This window comes from Austrofundulus limnaeus, unplaced genomic scaffold (assembly GCF_001266775.1).
Source record: "Austrofundulus limnaeus strain Quisiro unplaced genomic scaffold, Austrofundulus_limnaeus-1.0 Scaffold39, whole genome shotgun sequence".
Lineage (NCBI taxonomy): Eukaryota > Metazoa > Chordata > Actinopteri > Cyprinodontiformes > Rivulidae > Austrofundulus > Austrofundulus limnaeus.
In genome coordinates, this window is record NW_013952441.1 from 1504946 (window position 1) to 1526995 (window position 22050).

The 22050-nt window shown below is 38.0% G+C and overlaps 1 protein-coding gene across 1 annotated transcript in view; it reads left to right on the forward strand.

Annotated features, from left to right (window-relative positions):
• dock1 (dedicator of cytokinesis 1) overlaps positions 1-22050 on the forward strand; it is a 242473-nt gene that overhangs the window by 146700 nt on the left and 73723 nt on the right. The window contains exons 28-29 of the mRNA XM_014007051.1: positions 6560-6661; positions 8682-8776. Coding sequence (XP_013862505.1) covers positions 6560-6661; positions 8682-8776 — 197 coding nt within the window. The remainder of the gene's footprint in view (positions 1-6559; positions 6662-8681; positions 8777-22050) is intronic.

The window sequence follows — 22050 nt, forward strand, 5'->3', positions numbered from 1 at the left end:
GTTGTAATGTGACAAAATATGGAAAAGTTCAAGGGGTATGAATACTTTTGCAAACCACTGTATTTAGAATCTGAATTCTACCCATAATGAAGATGGGCTCTGGGAATTACTCTGACTATTTTATGCCTTCAAGCTTTATCTGTGAACTATTCTTAGGTCGTATTCAGACCTGATAATTTGCTCCGCTTTAAACAAACCAGAGTTTGTTTCCAATGTTGGTCCGGACCTTTTGTGCAGGTGTGAATACACTCATGTGAACTCTGGTGCGGATCAAACAACCGGACCGAGACCCATTTCTGAGGTGGTCTCAGTCCACATCCAAACAAATTCTGGTATGGTTCACTTCTTGTGTGAATACAGACCGGCCTTGAACCAAACCAACAACAGGAAACATGCGTCTTTTTGAACTTCATGGGCCACCGGAGCTAAGCAGTATTATCCCTTCAGTGTTGCTAATGCTACACTACAAACAATGAGCCATTGTGGGTCAKGGAACGGGGAGCATCTCATCTCGTTTAGGTTGCGGCACGTATTTGACGACGCTGTCCCAAAATTATATCATTGCAAAACCACGACTGAATGAGCTGCTCTTGAAATTCTTAAAAGTCAGCTGTATTAACAGCACCATCTTTATTTCCTGGTCTGTGCTCTGTCCCACCCCCGTCATTTCTGTCCAATGGGAGCAATGACCGTCACCTGCATGGCTTTGTTTATAAATTATAGTCCACTTGCAAAAAGCACAATGTGAATGCAAACTGCACCAAAGGAAAAAAAAAAGCAAGTCTGCTATTTGGTTCGGACCAAACAAATGGACCAAAGGACTTTCCTAGTGTGRATACACTCTTAAGTGCATAGGTGCACTTTTTAAATTGAAATGACATAATTAGTAATTTATTGTAATTTCTTTTGAGGACCCCCAAGCTACAGCTCACAGACCCCAGTTTGATCACTTTTGACTTAGATCATCTTAATATCATGAGCGAWTCCAAATGCATTGATTTGTCTTCTTAATTATGATAAATTCTTGATATTCGATCTGAATTCTAGTTTTAAGGTATTATAAAGACAGTGTGTTTACTGCCATTTACAAGAGAAAATCTCAATATTTTGATATTAAAATTTACCATCTTAGAAGAAAAAAACTTTGCTAGTTCTCAGGGAAAATGACAAAAATCGAAGGTTTTTCTGCTCAAAATCATTTTTTGTTGTTGTTCCTACTGCTCTAAAAGTGCTTCAAAATAATTCTTTCATATTATGTTTCAGATATTTCTATATCTATAAGAACTATATTTTGACAAATCAATGCAATTGTTGCAAACGTTTTAACCAAATAGCTGCCTATTTTTCCACATACCACTTGAGACTACTTCAATGTGACGAGTTACTTTATGTGAAAATACTGAATTGTGCTACTTTTCAGGAAAAAAATCTATAAACTTTTCTTAATACTTAGACTGTGTAATGTTGAAGGTCAGAAGAAATACTTGGCTTTTTTCATCTAGTTGATAGAAACATATAAAGAAAATATTTTTTTTTCTTATTGCACTGTTGAGACTCTGAGGTACCAAGTACATGAAATAGAATTTTGTACTTTATAGGTTGTATATTCATAATATATATTGGTAGACCCTCCACTTATACTAACCAGGATCAGTATAGAAGACAAAACAAAGTCTTCATCAGTACGTGCCCAGTTTAGGATTTTGCACGGTGACTTCTGAAGGGTCGATTTCGACKGCATTCATCTAGAATATTGTATGATGGTTCTGACCCAGAGTATCAAGACAATTCAGCACATTATTGACCCTCACAGTCCCCATCATGCTCTAGTACATCCACCCAATCTGCCACGCTGGTCAGTAACATCTTTTTCCCCTTCAGTGGATGATGCATGCTTGGCACGGGGCACAGAGAGCTTCCCAGTGAAACAAAGTGTCCTTCACTCAATGGCTGCTGCAGTCCTCTGTATAAATTAAATGTTTGGCTCAAGCAAGTGTGATGCCATGGTGTAATAACGTGTGGAAGTGTTGTGTGATGTTCACAGGGTTCGATGGAACATGATGGATAACAGTAACTACTACCATAAAATGAAAACTCGACGCTTTCACTCGGCCTTTTAACAGTTTCCACACTCATTCCAACTGGAAGAGAATCCTGGTTGTCTGCCTYGTGTTGGAGCCAGGTTGGCCTGCTGAATCATGCAGAAGTGGTCGAGTGCAGTGCGGTGTACGTGTCAGCTCAGCCTGGTTTTAACAAGCCAGTGTAAAAATGTTAAAACCACTGCCGTTCTGTACTTTGCTTCTTCCATTTGCGTATGCATGTGTGAGTTTAATAGTTTCATTTAGTCTCTAAGCTCGAAAAATGTTATTTTTAAAAAAAATTCTCATAACATAAGATGGTAATGCTGCTGTTGTTTTCTCTGGATATCTAAAGTTTTAATTAATTGTACTTCTTAGCGGTGACTTGTTTTTCCATCTCGAAGTTCCTGTGACATGGATTTAAATACAAAAAGTCAGAGAAAACATCTTTATATTTAATAAATTTGACATAATACACATCATTTTACTCGTTTTGTCACTTAACGCATATTTTCTTTTGAACTTTTGTCTACCACAATGAAACAGGAAGTGATATSAAAGGGGAACCCTTTAAGAAAGAAAACTCTCTGGTCTTTGTTTGTTGAAACAATATTTGAACATTATCTCTCTGGTAGTGACTCAAAATAATCTAAAGAAACATCAGATTCTTCTCTATAGTCTGAGTTGTTGGCTGTTGCAGCATCGCTCTGTTCACATGCAGACATTCCCCTTTGACATCACTTCCTGTTACTTCACATGCAAATATCTCAACAACTATTCATCTCAGTGGTGTGAATTATTATAATTTTTTTGCAATATGTTCTCAATGTTGTCTTTCCAATAATACATTCATATTTGTTACAAAATTTTGATGCCACTTGCACTTTAAATAATAGTAAGTAACTTATTTTTTATTTATAGCGTTTTAAATGTAACAAAAAAGGCAAAAGTCTAGTTGGACACATTTATTAATAACCATGTTTTTCTAAAATTTTGCAATTTCATCCATTTTTTATAATCGTCTGTGGGGATGTTGCAGATGCAGTCATGATAAAAACTTTTTTCAGCAACAAGGGTTAAAGTTTTGCTTAAAAATCTGCTGGTTGTCTCGTTTTCATTAAAAAAAATGCTGTGCACAGCATTATCTCTGTTTACACAAAAAGTGTCTCCATCCTCAATTTAAATKTCTTTGCATGTTGTTTGTTTAATTTTCATTGTAATGAGCCAGCAAATTTGTACTGCATTAGGCTGAGTGTTAATAGAGAGAATAGGGAAGTCATTTTGACTCTATTTGCTCATCAAACCTTCCTGTTCTTCTTCTTCTCTCTCCACTTCCATGTCATTTTTCTTCTCTTCAAATACGTGGTGAGGTTCAGGACATGGCTCACTATAGAGTGATGTGCCATTTCCCTGCTGGCTTAATTAAAACAATACTACTGGCTTAAAAAAATGCTGCACCAAGGCAGAAAGTCTTCACACCAAGAGCAAACGTCATTTCTTTTATTTTCCCTCTCCTGTCAGGTGCAGGTAAGACAAACTTTGTGAGAGAAGGGAACTAGAATGCATCTAGCACTGCCCCCCAATCACAGATTTTTCATGTCAACAAAAATTTGCTCTGGTTTATCATTGCGCACAAGATGGAAATTGAGTCGAGGGGTTTGGGAAATCTGCAGCGTCTCAACCCGATGATTGATATCAAGAGCAAACTTTTTTTTTCTTTGCTGTTTATCTACAGAAATTGTTTCAGCAGAAGATTGACGATAGCCCTGTTAGTGGTCATCAAATTATGATGATTAATTCATTTTTTTTATTTTGCTCTTTTAGTGTTTTTTTCTCCACAGTAGTAGCTCTATTAGTTTAAATGTTTGTGAGTTTAGTGCCAAATGCAATTCAGACACTTAAAGATTACTTGTACTTACATGCAGGAGTTCTCTCTATTTATGTTTCTTGCGTCATGCTTCATTTTTTTTGTTTAGCTGTGTATGTTCTCTTTGTTTATTAGCCTTTAGTTAACCAGGCGAACCTCATTGAGATCACAGATCTGTTTTGTAAGGGGGGACTTGACCTGAAAGCAACCTATAAATGTTTTTAGTCTGTCAGGAAAACTTAAGGTTATGGAGCTAACCCAGGTTCTCTGAATACTGAGGTTTGAAAGAGAACCGAAGTACCCGGAGAAAACCCACACAAGYACAAGGAGAACAAGCAAACTCTGCACAGGAAGACTCCAAGTCCAAAACGGCGATTGAACCCTGGACCTTCTGGCTGTGAGGCATCAGTGCTAACCACTGAGCCATTGTCCCTCCAACCGTGTAGGCGGCTGAAGTAATATTTCTGCTGGTTTTCCTCAACAACTACCCTTTGTTGCTTCCGTCCCTCACATGCCATCTTCACTAAATGAAAGACAGAATTGATGGATCCCATATCTATTTCTTTTATTAGTTTTCAAATTTTTCTTTCCCCAAGACGGCTTTGTACGACCTACCTTTCATCCTTCACCTCCCACCTGTTTAAAAAAATGGGGGGATGAAAGAGTTGTCATGGTAGCACGGCAGGTATAGGAAAAGTGAGAGGATGAGCCGTGAGAGGACAGCCTGGCTTTAAGTACATCAGAGTTTTTCTGGTTTCCTCCAAACACATTGTGTCCTTTTAACGGAACTGGCCAACCATACCTACTGTTGTGCCACATACACTAATAGCTGCAGCAAACTATGTGAATATTTGCGAAAGTTTATTTGTATTTACTTTATCAGGAGTTGACACCAATGCCTCCAGCATCAAGTTCACATTGAACCCTCTCACTGTGCTACAAGAATAAAATAACATCTGTTAAAGTATCTATTCTCTGCTGGCAGCCTTGATTGAAATTCGCGAATAAGCTTAAGGGACTTATGCTACTGTATTCTGCCTTGGAGCCTTTTGGCAAGTCCCTTACAACGAGTAAAGTTTGCCAACGGCTTTTAATCTCGGGGATGCGTTCATGGTTGAAGGAATAGAGAGGATTGAGCAAAAGTGGGATACCCTTCAGCTAATGTAGCTCCCCTCTGTTCTGGGTGGTTGCTGCAGAAGTCGCCAGTGACTTCTTAAGATTGTTGGCTGCTTTGAAGACCTTGTTCCTTTTATTAATAAAGTGGCTCCCAAGTCTTTGAATAATGCTGCTCTGGCTGTAAAATCCACCCAGCCTCAGTGATACAGTGCAGGAGGTTATCTGGATCCTTGAGATTTGGGATCTTCTTTCCTTTTGTTAGGAGAGTAAGAAGTGTGAGAAAACTGCTTGTTTGCTGACTTTACATATTTTATATTATATTCCAGAGAATGTGTTGGTGACTTTGCGTTAATATGCTGTGTGTAATATTCATAATAAACACAAATTAAAACTCCAGCTTGATTTTCTGATACTGTCTCTTTAGATGTTCGGTAACCTTTTCCATGAAACATTTTGACATCAAAATGCGAGTCAGAAATCTTGCGTGCATCAGAGTTTGATATTTTCTTGTTTTTCCTACAAAAACAGCTTCACTATCACCTTGTCAGAAAACATATCTTTTCTGCTGAATGGCAACGGTGGAGCAGTAATGTTTTTGGCATGAAAGACAGCAGGCGATACGTTTACCTTCAAGGGTTGCTGGACTTTTTACTAATTTAAAAAGTCCAGAAGTCGTTCAAGTACTTGAATGACTTTTAATGAATCCAACAATGTTTTAGTTTGGCTTTAGTTACAAATTAAGTTTTGCGAATTGTAAAACTTCTTAGGGAAAGATGAGAACAGTATGATCTTTTTCTTAAAAAAACATTACGGTTAATTATGTAACTTATCTTTTATACATATTTTTAATTACTCCTGCATCTTTTTTCAGTTATTAGCAAATAACGTCTTTTCTCCAACTACCTCTCTGCTTTTCTTTTTGTTCCTGTAATTGTCTCTTGCTAGCTGATTATCTTGATTCTCTGCATAAATCTCCCGAGTAATTACTCACGACTGAATTTCTTGCAGTGTCTCATCCTCTTGTTACGCTAATGGTCAGGACAAGCTCCTCCGATAAATTTGCTTACACTCTCAGTCGTTATCACTCTTTTTTTTTAAATCCTGAAAGCATCAGTCTTTGTCCATTTGTGTCAAAGAAATGACAACAGACAGGCAGTAGCAACCTCTTTGCACCCAGCCAGCCACACATTGGCTTTCTCTTACTTTGCCTTGGCAGCAAATTTACACTCTGCTCCTGGAACCAGAGCCAGGACGGCGCGCTGCGGGGCAAAAACAGCACTTTGGGTAGCTCACGGGGGGTTGTTTTAATCAGGGAAGACAAAGAGCAGGGGAGTTGATGGTTAATGAGATCATCCACCCAGTGAGGTCACCCACCTTGTCAAACCAGGAAGGCCAAAGCCTGCTTCAGCCTCCGTCTCCAATCAGCTCGGCCGTTCTGTCCTCAGCCCTCGATTTCAAATGAGATTGTTTATTGAATGCACTTCTTTCCCTTCTGCAGGGCAGCTTTGTGGCCTGCATGACTGCTACACTGAGACAGATGGATGACTATCATTACGCTCATCTGATCAGCACCTTTGGCAAGATAAGGAGTGATGTGGTGGTGAGTACACCTTACATTCTCATATAGTAACCTGGAGTCCTCACTTGTTGCTCAAAGTCATGTTTTCTTTTGTCTTTCCTGAAAATCAAAGATTATACGAAGTTCCTATTTTCCTTTTAATAACATATAAATTGAATTTCTTCGAGTCCTTGCCTGTGGGCTTCCGCACAAACGCTATGCTCATACGCTTAGTTGCAGCTGAGAAAAAGGATCACTTGTTGCAGGCGACTCGTAGCGTAGGAGGGATAAATTTCAGCGGTTTTGGATTTCAGCTTTGAATAATCCTGCCCTCGAAGCAGCATTCCTCTACTATCAGCTGCCAGATTAGCATTCTATTACGCCACTCCGACAATAAGGAAACTCACAGTGCCGGTGAATCAGGAGCTTTGAAGGAAGGACTAGAATCTGTTTAGTATTTCAGGTAGAGATTAATAAATAAAGAAGACCTTGAGTTGAGGCTTTTTTTTATTGGGTTTCATATTATATATGGACAGCCTACATTTTTTTAACAATACTGGAAAGATTTTTAAAAAGGAAGCAAAATTAAAAGTATCAGAAAGCATAAATAAAAATTTTAGCGGTTTTTGAACTTCATAGTTGTGTAAAGGAGGGCTTCTTAACCTTTTTGGCTTTGGGGCCCAAGTTATTGAACATAAARTGGCACAAGGCCCAGTCAGATATTACCATACGGATCAAAATGATAATTATCCTAAATCTTGGTTTAATTTTTATTGTATTTGCATTATAACTAAATTAAATACTTACATTTTAAAAGTAAAAATCCTGTCACATAATCACAAGATGTGATTGACAAACATTTTTTATATTGTAACCTGCCCATAACAGTTATTTTAACAAATACAAAGGACAGTCAACAGACCTTATCAACTTATCAACACAAAAATAACATTTTTAACATAAACAATAACAAAAATAGACAGTTCAATAAATAAAATTTTCAGCATACAATGAAAAAATTTAGAATGTTTAATGTAAATGTTTGAAATACAAAAAACCTGTAAAAATATATTTGATACGTACAAATAAGTTTCCATTTTTGGTAGGTATCTAAGGTTCTTCTTCTACATATTAAAAAGTTGTTAAACATCTGAGAGGCGCACTACTGCTACTAGTGGTGAGAAAGTGTATTGCACGTTTTTCAAAATCAGTGCGGTCCCACGGCCCTCTGCGGCCCAAAGTTAAAAACTGTTGTTCTTTTGAGGCCCTCAAGGTGGCGCTCGGCCCATAGGTTAAGAATCTCTGGTGTAAAGGATGTATTTACAGCTACTTATTTATTTCCATTTTAGAATCTCGACAAAGAAGCTGATTTTTTATCAGAGAATTGTTTTTTCTTTAGCTGACGAGAAAGTTGTGAGCCATAAATACATTACAGAACTACATACGAACCAAATGACTTTATTGTTCTGCAGTTTTTTTTTCTCCTTGTGTTAACCAACCACAACGCTCAGGGATTAGTTTATCCAGGAGTAAACGACTCCAGACAGAAATAGATTTACATGCATATTTATGCTGAAGGTATTTATCTGGTCTTGAGTTGAAAAGAACTCTGTATAATGTGGGAATGGCAAAGAAAGAAAGCTAAATGTGTAGAGTTTATATAAAACAAAGGGAAAAGTCTGCTGTTTTCATGACTTCGTAAAAAAGGACAACTTAAAAAAAGTCATTTTGACTTTGATGGCCTAATATTTGTTTTAGTAATGTTCTCTAACTACTAGATAAATCATGCTCCTGTCAAATAATTATATTTTCATTTCATTATCGCTTCTACACTTTAAAAATGTTCCAGATTATCAATTTTGAGTTCAACTTTAAAAAGAGGAAATAGCTCCCAGTCATGTCCTTGACCTTAAAAACTAATCAAAAGCTGTTTCTGCCTGAAGGCCACAAACTCCCACCTTTTTTAAATATATATATATATATCTTTTATTTCAGGTTTGCTCTTATCCTTTTGATTAAAAAAAAACAAATTTTGTTTTTGAAAACTTTTTTTCTCATGCAGGATTTCCTAATGGAAACATTCATCATGTTTAAAGATCTCATTGGGAAAAACGTCTACCCCTCCGACTGGATCATAATGAACATGATGCAAAATAAGTAAGTACAATTAGCTGGACCCTCACACACACACACACGCACACACACACACACACACACACACGCACACACACACACACACACACACACACACAAAAGGCCATGTTCCTTGAAACTCCCCGCTCTGTTGTTGCTAAGGAACGAGAGTTGGTTAGATTTTTTTTTTTTCTCAAATGTTTTTCTCTCCATGCAAATATCGGCACAAGGCCTCAGCGGTGTAGCAATCAGATGAGCAGTCAGCGCAGCCGCAAACAATCACATGAATWATAGATGCTCCGGTGTATGCTGTCTAATCTCCAAATTTAGTCTCAGCATCCTCTTTACTTTCTAGCTTGTTGTTCCRCTCTGGCTCAGTGTTTTATTAATGTGAGTCTTGCCTGATTTAATTTTTGTTGAAAATGTTAAAAAMTAAATTATGGGGGGGTTGCGTTGCATTTTGGGAGTTCAGTGTAGAGCTKTGCCTTGTCTACATGTCAAATTATGTTAGAATGAGGAAAGTATTTTAGATGATTTCCTCCATTTGTGGGCTTTTGTAAGAAACTTGCAGTGACTGGATGGGTTTTAGTGCTTTGTAAAGCAATGACATTACAACAACCTGAAAGGTTTTTTTTATGATTTTTGTGAAAATTACCAGAGAATTAGGACTTGACTTGTAATAAACTTTCAAAAATGTAATCAAAATGTCAAACATCTTTTGGTGTTAAATTCCCTTCAGATCCTGCTTTGTGTCACTGTTCATGCCTTTTATGGAGAGAGTTTCTAGGTGCCAAAAGGACAGCAGCTTAAGATTACATCTTTACTTTTTAAAACAACATGGTCCTTTTGGCTTTATCATGCTGGGACCAGCAGGCTGCACTTTGACTGCATGGAAGAAAGACTCAAAGTTCATATCATAAAAAGCCAGTTAAGGGATTTTGGGCTACAGTCAAGGATCTAGCTTCTGTGCTTCTCAGATGAGGCCTTTTGTACAATATGTCTGGATGGAAGGAGACCTCCTTRTGACCCGCCGGGGAAGTCATAATGTATCTGGAGCTGGCAGCAAGAATGTCACCGATCGATGCATGAGCACTTATTCCTTTTGTATTCTTCATGATGCATTTTGGTTATCTGCACTTCAATAAGAAATTCAGATTTTGTTTTAGTAATATCAAGTTAAACATGATGCGTTGATTCTATCCCTGTCTGAACCACTGATATCTTTTAAGAAAAAAGGTTAAAAGTCTCTGTTTTCAAACAAAACCAAACAAAAAATCAGAACCTGGAAATCCCGAAGCTTGGAGCTGTAAGGGTTCTGATGCAGAAAGTGGCCGTTTACAGCAGGTGCAGTTGCTTATTGCAGCAGCCTCTATTTGACTGTGATTATTTTTCAGCCCCTGCCCGGTCCCACCGAAATCATTCCAACATCATCACCAGCTAGGACATTTGACTAGAGATTGCATTGCCCCTCACTTTACATTCTATTGCTTTCATTACTCCATTCGATTGCTGCGAGCCAGATTTCTTCTGAGCGCCTCTTCCTATAAACATTATCTGCCACCTGAGCCACGAACGGAGCAGACATCAATGTTGCTTGCTCTGTTTCCCTGCAGGTAAACAAATGACATCTGTTCTGCTTTGGACAGAGCTGCKATGCCAGCAAATAAGGCAGTCCTGACCTTTAAAAGCCCCACGCTAAACCCTTCAAAAATGCATGGCTTCACATGCATTTTCTGGACTAAYGAGTTCATTTAACCACCCTATAGTCAGTGGACCTCTGGAGCAGCAAACATGGTATGATGACTGTCACTGACTTCCCAGCCCTTCCWTTTCATCGTACTGTATGAAATGTTATCTTTGTCGCAGTTTGGAGGCCAACATGTCATCTCTGACGCCTCAGAAGAATCTGTTGACTGGAACTTTTGTTCAGCTGCACTTGTTTGTGACAAAGATTCACTCGCTAAAGTTTAACTATTGTTTATTTCATGGAAAAGTCTTGACTCATCTTCTACGTACCCAAGTCTTTTTAGGGAAAAGAAGAAACAAAAAAACGACACACTTGCTGGCTTTWTGACAAACTATCTGAACACCTTCAGTTACTGTCATCCACCATTGTGTGTTTGATCAGGTGCTTTTCTGTTCCTCATACTGAAAACTTAAATTAAAATGGTAAATGGACTGTACTTGTATAACACCTTTTTATCCAACCAGGATACTCAAAGCACTTTACACTACAACCTGTGCCCTCATTTACCCACTCACACARTACTCTACTCCTATGTCTCTACAAAGATAACATGTACAAAAGGGTAAAAGGTAAAGGTATTTTATTCATCATCAATGCATTTTCCTGTACAATGATGAGATTTGTGCTCTTCATTTGACCCATCACACGTGAGAAACACCCAAGTGGAGCARTGGGCAGCTATGTAAGCTCCCGCGGAGCATTTGGGGGTTMGGTGTCTTGCTCAAGGACACGACGAATATGTGGGCATGGTGGGGAGTCAAACCTGACTTTCTGGTCCCAAGCTGGCTGCTCTACCACTACACCATAGATGTCCCAAATCATCCTTTGGAGACTAATCAGTGCTTTAAATCATATTCATTCACTGATGGGACACACATTAGAGGTGGTTCAGTATCTTGCCCAGGGACATTTYGTCATATGATTGAAAAGTGGGGAATCAAACCGCCAACTCTTTGGTTAGAGGACAACTCCCTTACCACTCACATCCACCCAAAGAAACCCAATAAAACATCGTAGACTTTTACTAAAGACACCAAACTAAGACTTAGACACCTTCTGGTTGCCTCAGTTTGATCTAATGGAACGAGGTGGTAAAGGATGATTGAAGCCAACTGACGTCCTGACGTCCTTTGTGCCACATTTAAGGTTGTAACAGAGTCAAAACTGTCAACATTAAGGTAAGCCAGCGATGACATTTCTGTGCTTCCACCAGGTCTTGGGACTAGTTTTACGCTTGATGGTCGGGTCAGGCTTAGGCTTCTGTGTCACATTAATAAGMCTACCACAGTAAATTTCAATATTYTCTTGTATGTAACTAGAAATATTGYGTCACTGCCCATCTTGCTAATTTAACAACCTTCTTATCTGTTGGACTGGACCATTTTCAACAACATGAACCTCGCACTGTAAAATAAAAAGTAATCTGTTTCAGATATTAGGTGCTGTGCACTGCACAACTAATGCACACGTGGCCMTGCTCCGATCTGATTTCATTAAAAMCTCAAATGGTCTAAAAACAAAGCTTACTGGTAATTAAAATCAATGTTGGGTTTACTTCAGGCTTTCAGCCTTCTCTTTACTTGSTGTTTGAGCTTCTGTTTAGAGTCACTTAGTTGGGTAGGATCAGGCTCGRACACAATGTCTATGKGCCCGAGTCGTTTTGGACTTTTTAGGTCCGATCAAAACTCTTACTTGGGACTTAATGGCAACAAACAGATTTACAACTGAAAGAGGATTGATGATGATGATGATGGATTAGGGCTGCACGATTTTGGAAAATAATCTAATTGCGATTTTTTTATCTATAAATTGCTATTGCGATTTAATATGCAATTTTTTAAACGTCTTCTCAAACAGAAGCAATAAATCAGTCTGTTTTATGATAAACAAAGTAAGATTTATTTAAAGCACAGATWACAATAAAGCAAACAAATCTGTGGCTTTACCTTTTCACCATTTCACCATTTTTTCATGAAACACGATATTAAACATGTTAAGTGAATTTCCTAAACACTGTCTGAACTTCACAGGACAGTCTATAAATAAATAGAAAAAAATATATAAATTTAAAAAGAATAAAGCGTACTGTTTTCCAGCCAGTAACATAATGAAAAAATAAAGTGCAAAAACCATAAAGAGAATAACCAACTTGTTATTTTCTAGGAAAATCAAACGCAAGTTGCTAGATTACATCATCACCTAACATGTTTGCCAATGATTGTGATCTGAGCAATAGGAGAGATGTTAAAGAGAAAAAAAGTAAAGAAAGACACTAAATATGTTTAAAACTGTAATCAAACTTAATGAAATAAAATAATTTTATGGCTTTAATGCTTAGATCCACATTACATAAACTAAATTAGTGATAATCTTAAATTTAACTTGCAGACYGTTAGATGTCACGAGGCACAGGGAGGACGAGGTGAAGAAGTGAGTCTGTGAGTCAAACACAGCTGGGTCCAGAGATTTATGGAAACGGCATGGAACCGTGCTGAGCCAAGCTGAGTCGTGCTAAGTAGGTACTAATGGAAACGGGGCATTATTTTACAGAGAAAATACCAGAGAAAAACACATTATATTAAATATTATTTCCCACTTTAGAAACAAGGCAAGAGCAGTGGCAAGATTCATTTGCAGCTCTCTCCTCTCAGCTGATTGCAGCTATGTGTGTGTGTGTGTGTGTGCACGCTGCTGCATGAGGCTTCAGTCGGACTGCTTTAGGAAGGGGGAGGGGCTCACGGCACCACTCATGAGGTAGAAAAGGAGAAAAGTGCTGTCACCAAAGCTCCTAAAAGTCTCCAAAAACATGAGGAATAGTCGCCAGATTTTTTGCTAGTTGCTTTTAGGGGAAAAAAAGAGGCACTAGAGGGGTCTGAAAAGCTGCTAGGTCTAGCAACAATGTCGCTAAGTTAGAAACACTGCTCCGCTCGGCTCACTCCCAAGTCACATGACCAGTCAAATTGCAGCCTATAGAAAACCTTGTTTTAACGTATTGTGAGATAATCACAAATGAGATTAATTGTTCAGCCCTATGATGGATTAATGGTGATGATGACCATTGGCTGGCCAGACAGAAGTCATCTGGCCCATGGGCTGCCAGTTGAATAGCCCTGTTGTAACACAATTTAAAAACTCATCTGAGTTTCAAGTTAGGCTTTATATGTGAAGTTAATTAGTTTGTTTTTCTGGTGAAAAAAAATATTAAAACACTTAAGGTCCACGTTTGGTCACTCAGTCTTAACCACAGAGTGTTGTTTCTGGACAATTCACACGTGCTGCATTTAGCACAGAGATTCCAAGCTGATAGCTCTTTCATGTCCACACGTTGTGATAGCACCGCTAATGAGATGGGCATCACCTCCTACTCCTTCTCTACCCATCAGCTCCAACTTCCTCCAGGTTGCAGACTGATTTATGGGTTCTAATTGCCCTCCTGACAGGAGCATCAGTATGGTTTGCTACCAACTGCCATTTCCCCTCACGCCAACTGGCCGTGCCTTAACGGCGACAGCTAATTGGCGAAAGAGATCAACTCGCACACGTTCGCTAAAATGACAGGAAACGAGCCCTCTTGCTTAGGTCAGTGGAAAGGTTGATTACATCCACTCTGACATATATCTGAGGCATAAATTTCAGCTCTGCCTGCGAGGTTTTCTTGTAATCTTCTGCTCTACCACCTGTTTGGCAAAGCTTTCAAGCAGCAGCAACCAAAACACTTAATTAACAGATTGTGTAAAAATTATGTTGGATGAAGCGTAATTACTGATATTTAACAAATGTGTTCTCTCATGCCGATAACATTACACCTTACTCTCATTAACAACAAAGATCGTTATTAACTCTGGTAAAAATATATATATAAATATGTGGTTTCATAACTTGACTCAACACATTTTGAAGGTAACAGTTAAATTTTCTAGTTATAGTTGTCCCATTTTTATTAGAAATAGTTTTTTGTCTTTCTATAAACTATCAAAGATATTTTTTTTGTCAAAATTACATAGTTAGGAGAGCTTTCTCATAAAAATAACCCCATATGTCTTGATTCAGTTTGATATGGGAGAATTTTACTGCATCGTCCTTCACTGCTTGCCTTCAGACTGTCCCCCCCACTCTCTCACTGCGTATACTGGCAAGCCAGGTCACATTTACTCATTAGTTTTCTTCAGGGGCAGCGTCAGCTCATCACAGGCTTGATATATCATACATATAGGGGTRCAACGATACAAAAAATTCACGGTTCGGTTCGATAATTTAGTCTCAGTGTTCGATATTTTTTCGATACAAAAAAGAGAAATTTCCATGCCCCTTTTTAACTTGTAATTTATTTAAATTAATCACGAACATTTGTTTAATCTCAAAAGTACAGTTTTTAAATAAAATTTTGCTGAAACAGCAAGTTTCTCAGTGGATCTGCGCTAAAAAATGCAGCCTAGGTGGAGCAGTCGAACACAGATCCACTGATCGTTCAACACAAAGCATCTTCAGAAGACAAGTTGATAAAGTAAATATTAAAAATCTGTATTGTTCGATACAAGTGTGTATTGAACCTAAAGCACTGTTCGATACGGTTCGATAGAAAAGGAAGCAAACAACAAAACAGCAATAGTCTCACATACTGGGCTAAAAATGTCTTAATATTTATCTCTTATATTTTGTTTCTGTAGCTCTTGTGGTTTTTGCATAAACTCAATGAATAAATGTACAATAATTGCTCAAATTTGAGCGACTCATACTTATGAAACTGGAGATGCACACAGTTTTTACCATTTTGATGTGTGCACAAGTATAACTACATTTAATCTGATAGATCTTCTGCATCTCTTGTAGCAGTTATACTTTTTGGATAGGCTTGGGCAGTATGATGGTGTTGTGGTATACTTCAGTATTAAAATATAGTGACAGTATTTAAAAGTATGATGGTATTAATCAYGTAATGCGCCAAYTTTCCACAAGGCTGCTATGAGAACTGGGGCAYTAATATTCTAGACTTGTTCAGAAGACGCCTCATAACGTTACTGACGTTTTCTGAGCACCTCAACTCATTCAGAAGACAAATGGAGGAGGAGGGGGGGGCATAGACACCCCCGTCAGTTGTGCCTCTTAAACTCTGAGCGAGGTAGTGACAGAAGCGTTAAGCGTTAACTCCTGWGAAGGTGGGCCAGTGTAGTGCTGACAGACACCTTCGGGACTTCCTTGCTCCAGAGGAAGAAATAACTACAAACTTTATCAGCACAAAGACTGGCTAAAAGTATGCAGCAGCGTAGATACAACCATGGTAGGAGTCAGATTGTTTCTAACTTAAAAACCTTAAAAGACATACTTGGAAGTATTTCTTTCCTTCCGCTCTCATCAGCAAATGATTGACAGCAACTCCTCAGAGCAGCTGAGTTACCCCGCAAGCTCCCGGTAATACCTTATAAACGCAAAACTGCCCAACCCTAATTTTGGGGTTGTGTTCGGTTGCACAGAGATCTTTGTTGTTTATTTTTTCCTGGCAGCTGCATCTCTAACATCCTTCTACCAACATAAACACTATCCCTGCTCTGGACATGTCCAAACCATGTCAGTCTGGCCTCTCTACCTGTGCTGTACCTCAGATGTTCTCATTCCTARTCTTACCCATCCTCGTCACCTCCAAGGAGAACCTCAGCAGGTATGGCCTCTTGAGTTTTCACACAAGTGAACAGGAAAACTGAGATTTTTTCTTCTCGCGTATATAAAACATGAATGGAAATCTAACGTAAACATTGCAGCGTATTTGTGTTTCTGTAGTCTGAGTGTAGCTGACATTCTTGCAGCGCGTCGGCTGAATCCTTCCTTCACGCCGTTGCTTTTTTAGATCAGCAGTTCGTCAAACGGAATGGCCCCGTTTTACGGCTGCATATCTGATGTGCTTTTAATTTGGAATTCAAATAAGCATTGATGCACACAGCAATCAGCAGTGATTAAAAGGGCACCCGTCGCATTAATATTAGTTTTCTAATACGCTAAAGGCCTACATAACCATTTCATGCAGGCTGATTGTTTAAACTCAGTAATATCTCGATCAAATGACTGTCAGAGCTCAACTTTGCCTGAGTCCAGAAAGTCAAAAGTTTATCTTCTCTTTTTTTAAAAATTTTCCACATGTAATAAAAGTTTTAATTATGAAAAGGGGCTAAAGGTTTGACCTGCTGGAATTCATTTGACAATAATTGCTTCATATAGCTTTTTTTTCTCCCCTTTTTGTAATCAGTCACTGTTTCATTAAATGTTCAGCCTGAACTTTGACACTACTGTTTGATTCCTGTGCAGAAAGTTTTTTTTAGTTTTTGCTATCTGGTTTTTGGAGCTCTGAGTAAGTCAGTCTGCATTACTTCATTAGTAATTCATTCACCTCATCACAGATACTGTACTGTATACTACAAGGGATTAAAGCATTGTTTTTTTTTATTGTTTTAATAATTTAGATCTTTGTATTTTTGGGCAAGTAAAATGTTACCTCCATCTCTGACGCTGACATCACATGACCTGATGCTTTCACTGAGCTACAGCATCGTTCAGCCATCAGGTACCTTTACGCCCCAGCTTTTCTTCTAATTCCATCGTCTAGTCTGTTATTACAGTATAATATATACAGTCCAATACTTCATTTATAGAGGTGGGAATGTTTTACTATCTCACAATTTGATTTAAATCTTATTTTTGGGGCCACTATTCAATTCAAAATCTATTTTTTAAACTGATAATGTGAGCCCATTTGTCGTGTTCCCAAAGTTCTTCTTTTTCATTTTGATAACTTGCACACAGTGAAGCATAGGTCAAAATCTGACTCATTTGGTAAAAACCAAAATGAACCCAAATCTTTGCTTTCAACGAAGATGGGGCCGGTCGAATGTCTTTCCTTCGTTTTTGTAGTTTCCTCTTTGTTGCGTTGCTTTCTGCTCATGCATACGTTCCAGAACCTGCTGGATTTCCCACATATTTACAAAATGGAAAGTGACAGCCATGGGATTTGCTGTTTTTTGTTAATTTTTTCGATTTTGCAACATTTTAAATTGATTATGAACTGTTGTAAATGAGAATCATGATTCTGATGTGAATCACATTTTTGGTGGACCCCTGTTAATTTATGATTCAAAACAGATATCAGTCTCAGCATATGTACTTTGTACTTAATGCTCATTAGCAAATATTGCCTATTGATTTACTAAAGCAGCTACCAGATTGGTGGCTATAGGAAGCACATAAAACTACATGTAATCNGACCCCTGTTAATTTATGATTCAAAACAGATATCAGTCTCAGCATATGTACTTTGTACTTAATGCTCATTAGCAAATATTGCCTATTGATTTACTAAAGCATTCTCCAGATTGGTGGCTATAGGAAGCACATAAAACTACATGTAATCCTATTAAAATCAAATAAAAAAAATAACTTTTTAAAGTTCTCAAACAAAATTACATCATCGACTTTGCTGCCCCATGATGTTGGTTTAATTTCTAAAAAATAAAAATAAAAATCTTAAAATAAATGTGTTTTTAGTGTTGCAGCATGATCTACCACAGCTGAAAGTCATCTGGTGTTTTTGAGTCATTAAAGTTTTCTTTCATGTCTGCGGTGTGTGTTAAAAGCCATAACTGCCTACCAGCTCTGCTTGTGTCAGAGTTCTTCTAATACTGCAGGAAATGAGCTAAAATATGTTCTCGGATAAGTTGATCTTAATATTAGATCAAGTGTCTGAAATGACTTAATCTAATTTAATTAATTGGTGTAATAATGAAGGTTTTTGACCTTGCATTATCTCTCAGCACAGGCTGATACGGCAGCTATTCAGCACCAGTATGCAAATGGATCACGATGATTATCGGTGATGCTCTCTGAACTCAATTAGCAAGTATGATTGGCTGATAACTTTTCATTAGCATAGGTGCAGATCATCTGACAGCTCGTGTTTGTGTACCGTGGCAGAATTAAGTCGCCTGATTTGAAAATTTTTTTATTTATTTAATGCAGCGTGGGGAAAAAAATAAAAAGTTTTCTGTTTGCTCAGGAATATAAACTTGGAGCTCGCCCATCCGTCAGCAGTAATGGGAGGATTCTTCTGTCACCGACACCTTGATCAAGCTTATTTATCATCATGCACAACAGATGCTGTATCAAATTGACTTTAGTGCGTAGGAGGTGCTGCGTTGCTTGTTCCGCGCCTAGCTAAGAAAGTTAAACTCAGGTTTTTGTCTCTCTAAGCAGAAAATAATGAAGTCTCATGTCTTTCTGAGATGATTAGAGGTGCCTTAATTTCTTTACAAAACTACAGATGATAAAAACAGCACGAGTCCCACGTTTTGGGAGCCGACCCAAGAACATCCTGACATTTCAGGACACATTCAGCTCTTATTTTATGTAATGAACGTTTGGGATTTTAAAGAATTTTAACATTTTTCTGTTCTTCCTTGTCCAAGCATCTCTGTGGCGTAATGACCAGCCGTCACAGATTTGTGAGGCGGCCAAACATCTATTTCCACGGCAGTTGAATTTGTAAAAAATGTGAGTTTAAATAAGCACAAGACGTAGTATAAAACACACTTAATATTCAGCATGCAGACTGTGTAATCACACATCTAGTGCTGCCTGTTTAAAGAACATTCACACAAATGATTATGTTAATTATCGGCCTTATCGTGCTCCGTATTTTATAAATTATTCCTCTTAAACAAACTTAAAAACACTCCCATCTTATCGTGTTTATCTTTTAATACTTTTAAACCTACATAAAATGCATTTTCTTTTTGTTTAAAACAGCTTTTTTGTAGGGTTTTTGTGAGAGTTCACCATGTGGGAGCATATATTCTATTTTCATCCACCTCATTAGGTTTTCACTTTAATTAAYGGCAGGATGTGCTCACAGAGGACCTGTCCTGTCTGGCAAAACCCATTATATTTTTGCACTCAGACAGAGGACTGGCTTCAGATAGGCTTTTAGTTCACGTAGTTTCTATGTTCGGATATTACGGCGTTAGAAAGAGAAACTCAGGTCTGTAGAGGACGGGAAGTTTTATTTATCAGCATTGTCAAGCAGTTGGGACGGAGCCAYGGAGGCTTGGTTTCACCTAAAAAGGAGTTCAGGAATAAGGAAGGTTGATTACAGTTGTGTTTTGCCTGTTGAGTCTTATTTAGCTAGAAGCTGTGAGGAGCATTGATCTCGCTCTTATCCTCACTGTGTGACCCAGAAGTTGAAGCTGTGAGCAGCATGTCTAATGCCGGGAGAAATTACAACTACCGGGGATTAGAAATAATCAYGAAAAGTTGGATGGTGAATAATTAAAGTATTTTTATTACCATCTCTGAGTACTACAGTACTAATTAGTATTATAATGCAAAAGAAAGGATTTGGAAATAATTGATGGCCCTGTAGYTGAAGGAAAAGAGTTCATAATAGCTGGGGAAAACATAAGAAGTCATTTTAAAAAGTGACTGAAGAAAAGAAACTTTGGTACAGTGAATAGAATGGCAGAAATGTTTTCTACACATACTGTAAATATTTACCTTTTTTTTCTCCAACTATAATTAGTTCACCTTATCAAGTTTAAAGCACTTTTGAAACTACTTCCTGTACCATTTTTATTAATTGAAAATTAACAGAGTCAAGTCTCATTACTGAAATAAACGACATCAATTTAAAATCTACATAGATTTATAACTGTAAAAAGAAAACAAAAAAAGAAAATTGAAATTAAACAACTCCCTATTTCAGCAGTTTGTAACATTTTGATGAAGTTTTGCCAAATACAATTTAAAGATGTTGCAACAATTTGTTGTTCAGCTAAAACAAATAGATATAAATCCTTTAGGACAGATATAAATATAAGAAATTGAGTTTATTCTCCACGACTGAAAACATTCAAAGGTAAACAGCACTCCACTTAGAGTAATATTTCAGTCAACAGAGAAAACAAAGTAGAGGACATTAATAATATATGCATCAGTCAAACTCTTTAAATGATGAATGAAGCCATTTGTTGTCTGAAACAGAGGTGAAGGAGAACTACTCTGAGGTGGCGTCAATTACAACTCATTCAAAAAACATCAACTTTGTTTGTGAGATGCTGAGCCAGCAGAATTTCCTCTGGTCTGTGGGAATGAATTGTCTTAATTAAATAGATTTAGGGTCCTCTAAGAAAGCCATGAGTTGAAGTTAAGATATTAACACAACAGGTGAGGTGATCTCTCAGTAAACTGTTTAAAAGAGACGACATGGAGTTTTTATCATGATGTAAGGCTGTTGTGTTGCCTCACGTATTGGACACGTTGGATATTTTTTAAGAGTGCATGAGATCATTTTTTATGTGTGCAACTCACATACTCAGCTCTACTGCTTGTCCCACAAATGCTTGTTTCTTAGAAATGTGGCACCATTTAAAATAGAAATTAACAACGCTATAAGATTTRTTGCCAAGAAGCATTGTCACAACAAAGAAATAAWCTGCCAAACACTAATTTCCTCACTTTTTGTGCTAAGTTTATATGTTCTTTTAGCTTTGAGCTTTTAGCTCCCCACATTGAGCACCAATTTGCTTTGGGCTCCTAGATGCGGTGGAAGGAAATGCATTTTAGCATTAGTCTAGCATTAAGCATATTGGCTATAATGGCGTGTTCACAGCTGCATAAAATTGAGTGAGGTCTGCTGAGGGGGAGCCTGAGCCAGTGCAGGCAGGACGGTGGTAATAGGCTGTCTGAGTGCTCGGTAGAGGGTGTGGGCTTCTCTGAGGCCACAGAGCCAGAGAAATAGAGTTCTAATGGAATATCCAAAGGTGTTCAATGACAGTTAACCTTTCCAGCTAATGATTAAGGTCACACTGAATGTGTATCGAGCATTGCCCTCAGATAGAATTTAGTCAGCAATGGAGATATATGTGGGACATGAATATTGCATGGGCTGGAAATACACAGGTCCCACAGCGCTTTCTGTGGCAACAGTGGTGTTATTCCTGGTCAAGGTCGGTRGATTTGGGGCAGAGGGGAAACCACTTGCCCTAAATCCCACTACATTAACATTTCGATCTTCTATTTAAACCCTAATGTCACACACAGATACATGTAAAACAGCCAGTTCTCATCATAAAAGAGCCCAGTTTTGAGAAGGATTTAAACATATCGTTTGAAGATGAAGACATCGGCCTCTCTTGGAGCTACTTGAGCAACAGATGTCTGCTCATCTGCCAGTGTTGGTTAAACAAGTATTACATCCCAGTGCCACTTTATTGCCTGCTCATGAAGCCCTGATACAATCCACTCAGGTGGCATATTTATTGCCCTTCTTACACCTTTCATTCTCATCACATTCTAATGCATGTTTATGTACCAAATCAGTTGTTGCGTTTGCTTATTGATTTATACCTGTGTGCAACAGTGACGGCTGGTGGATTTTTCTCCAGGGGGGGCTACAACTCCAAAATAGGCTCATCTCCAAAAGCAATCAAACGTGCTAAGTTGTATCATGACAGTGTATTTATTAAGCAAATGAAAATAATAAAACAGCATTACGATATCATGAAGTGTTTTATTT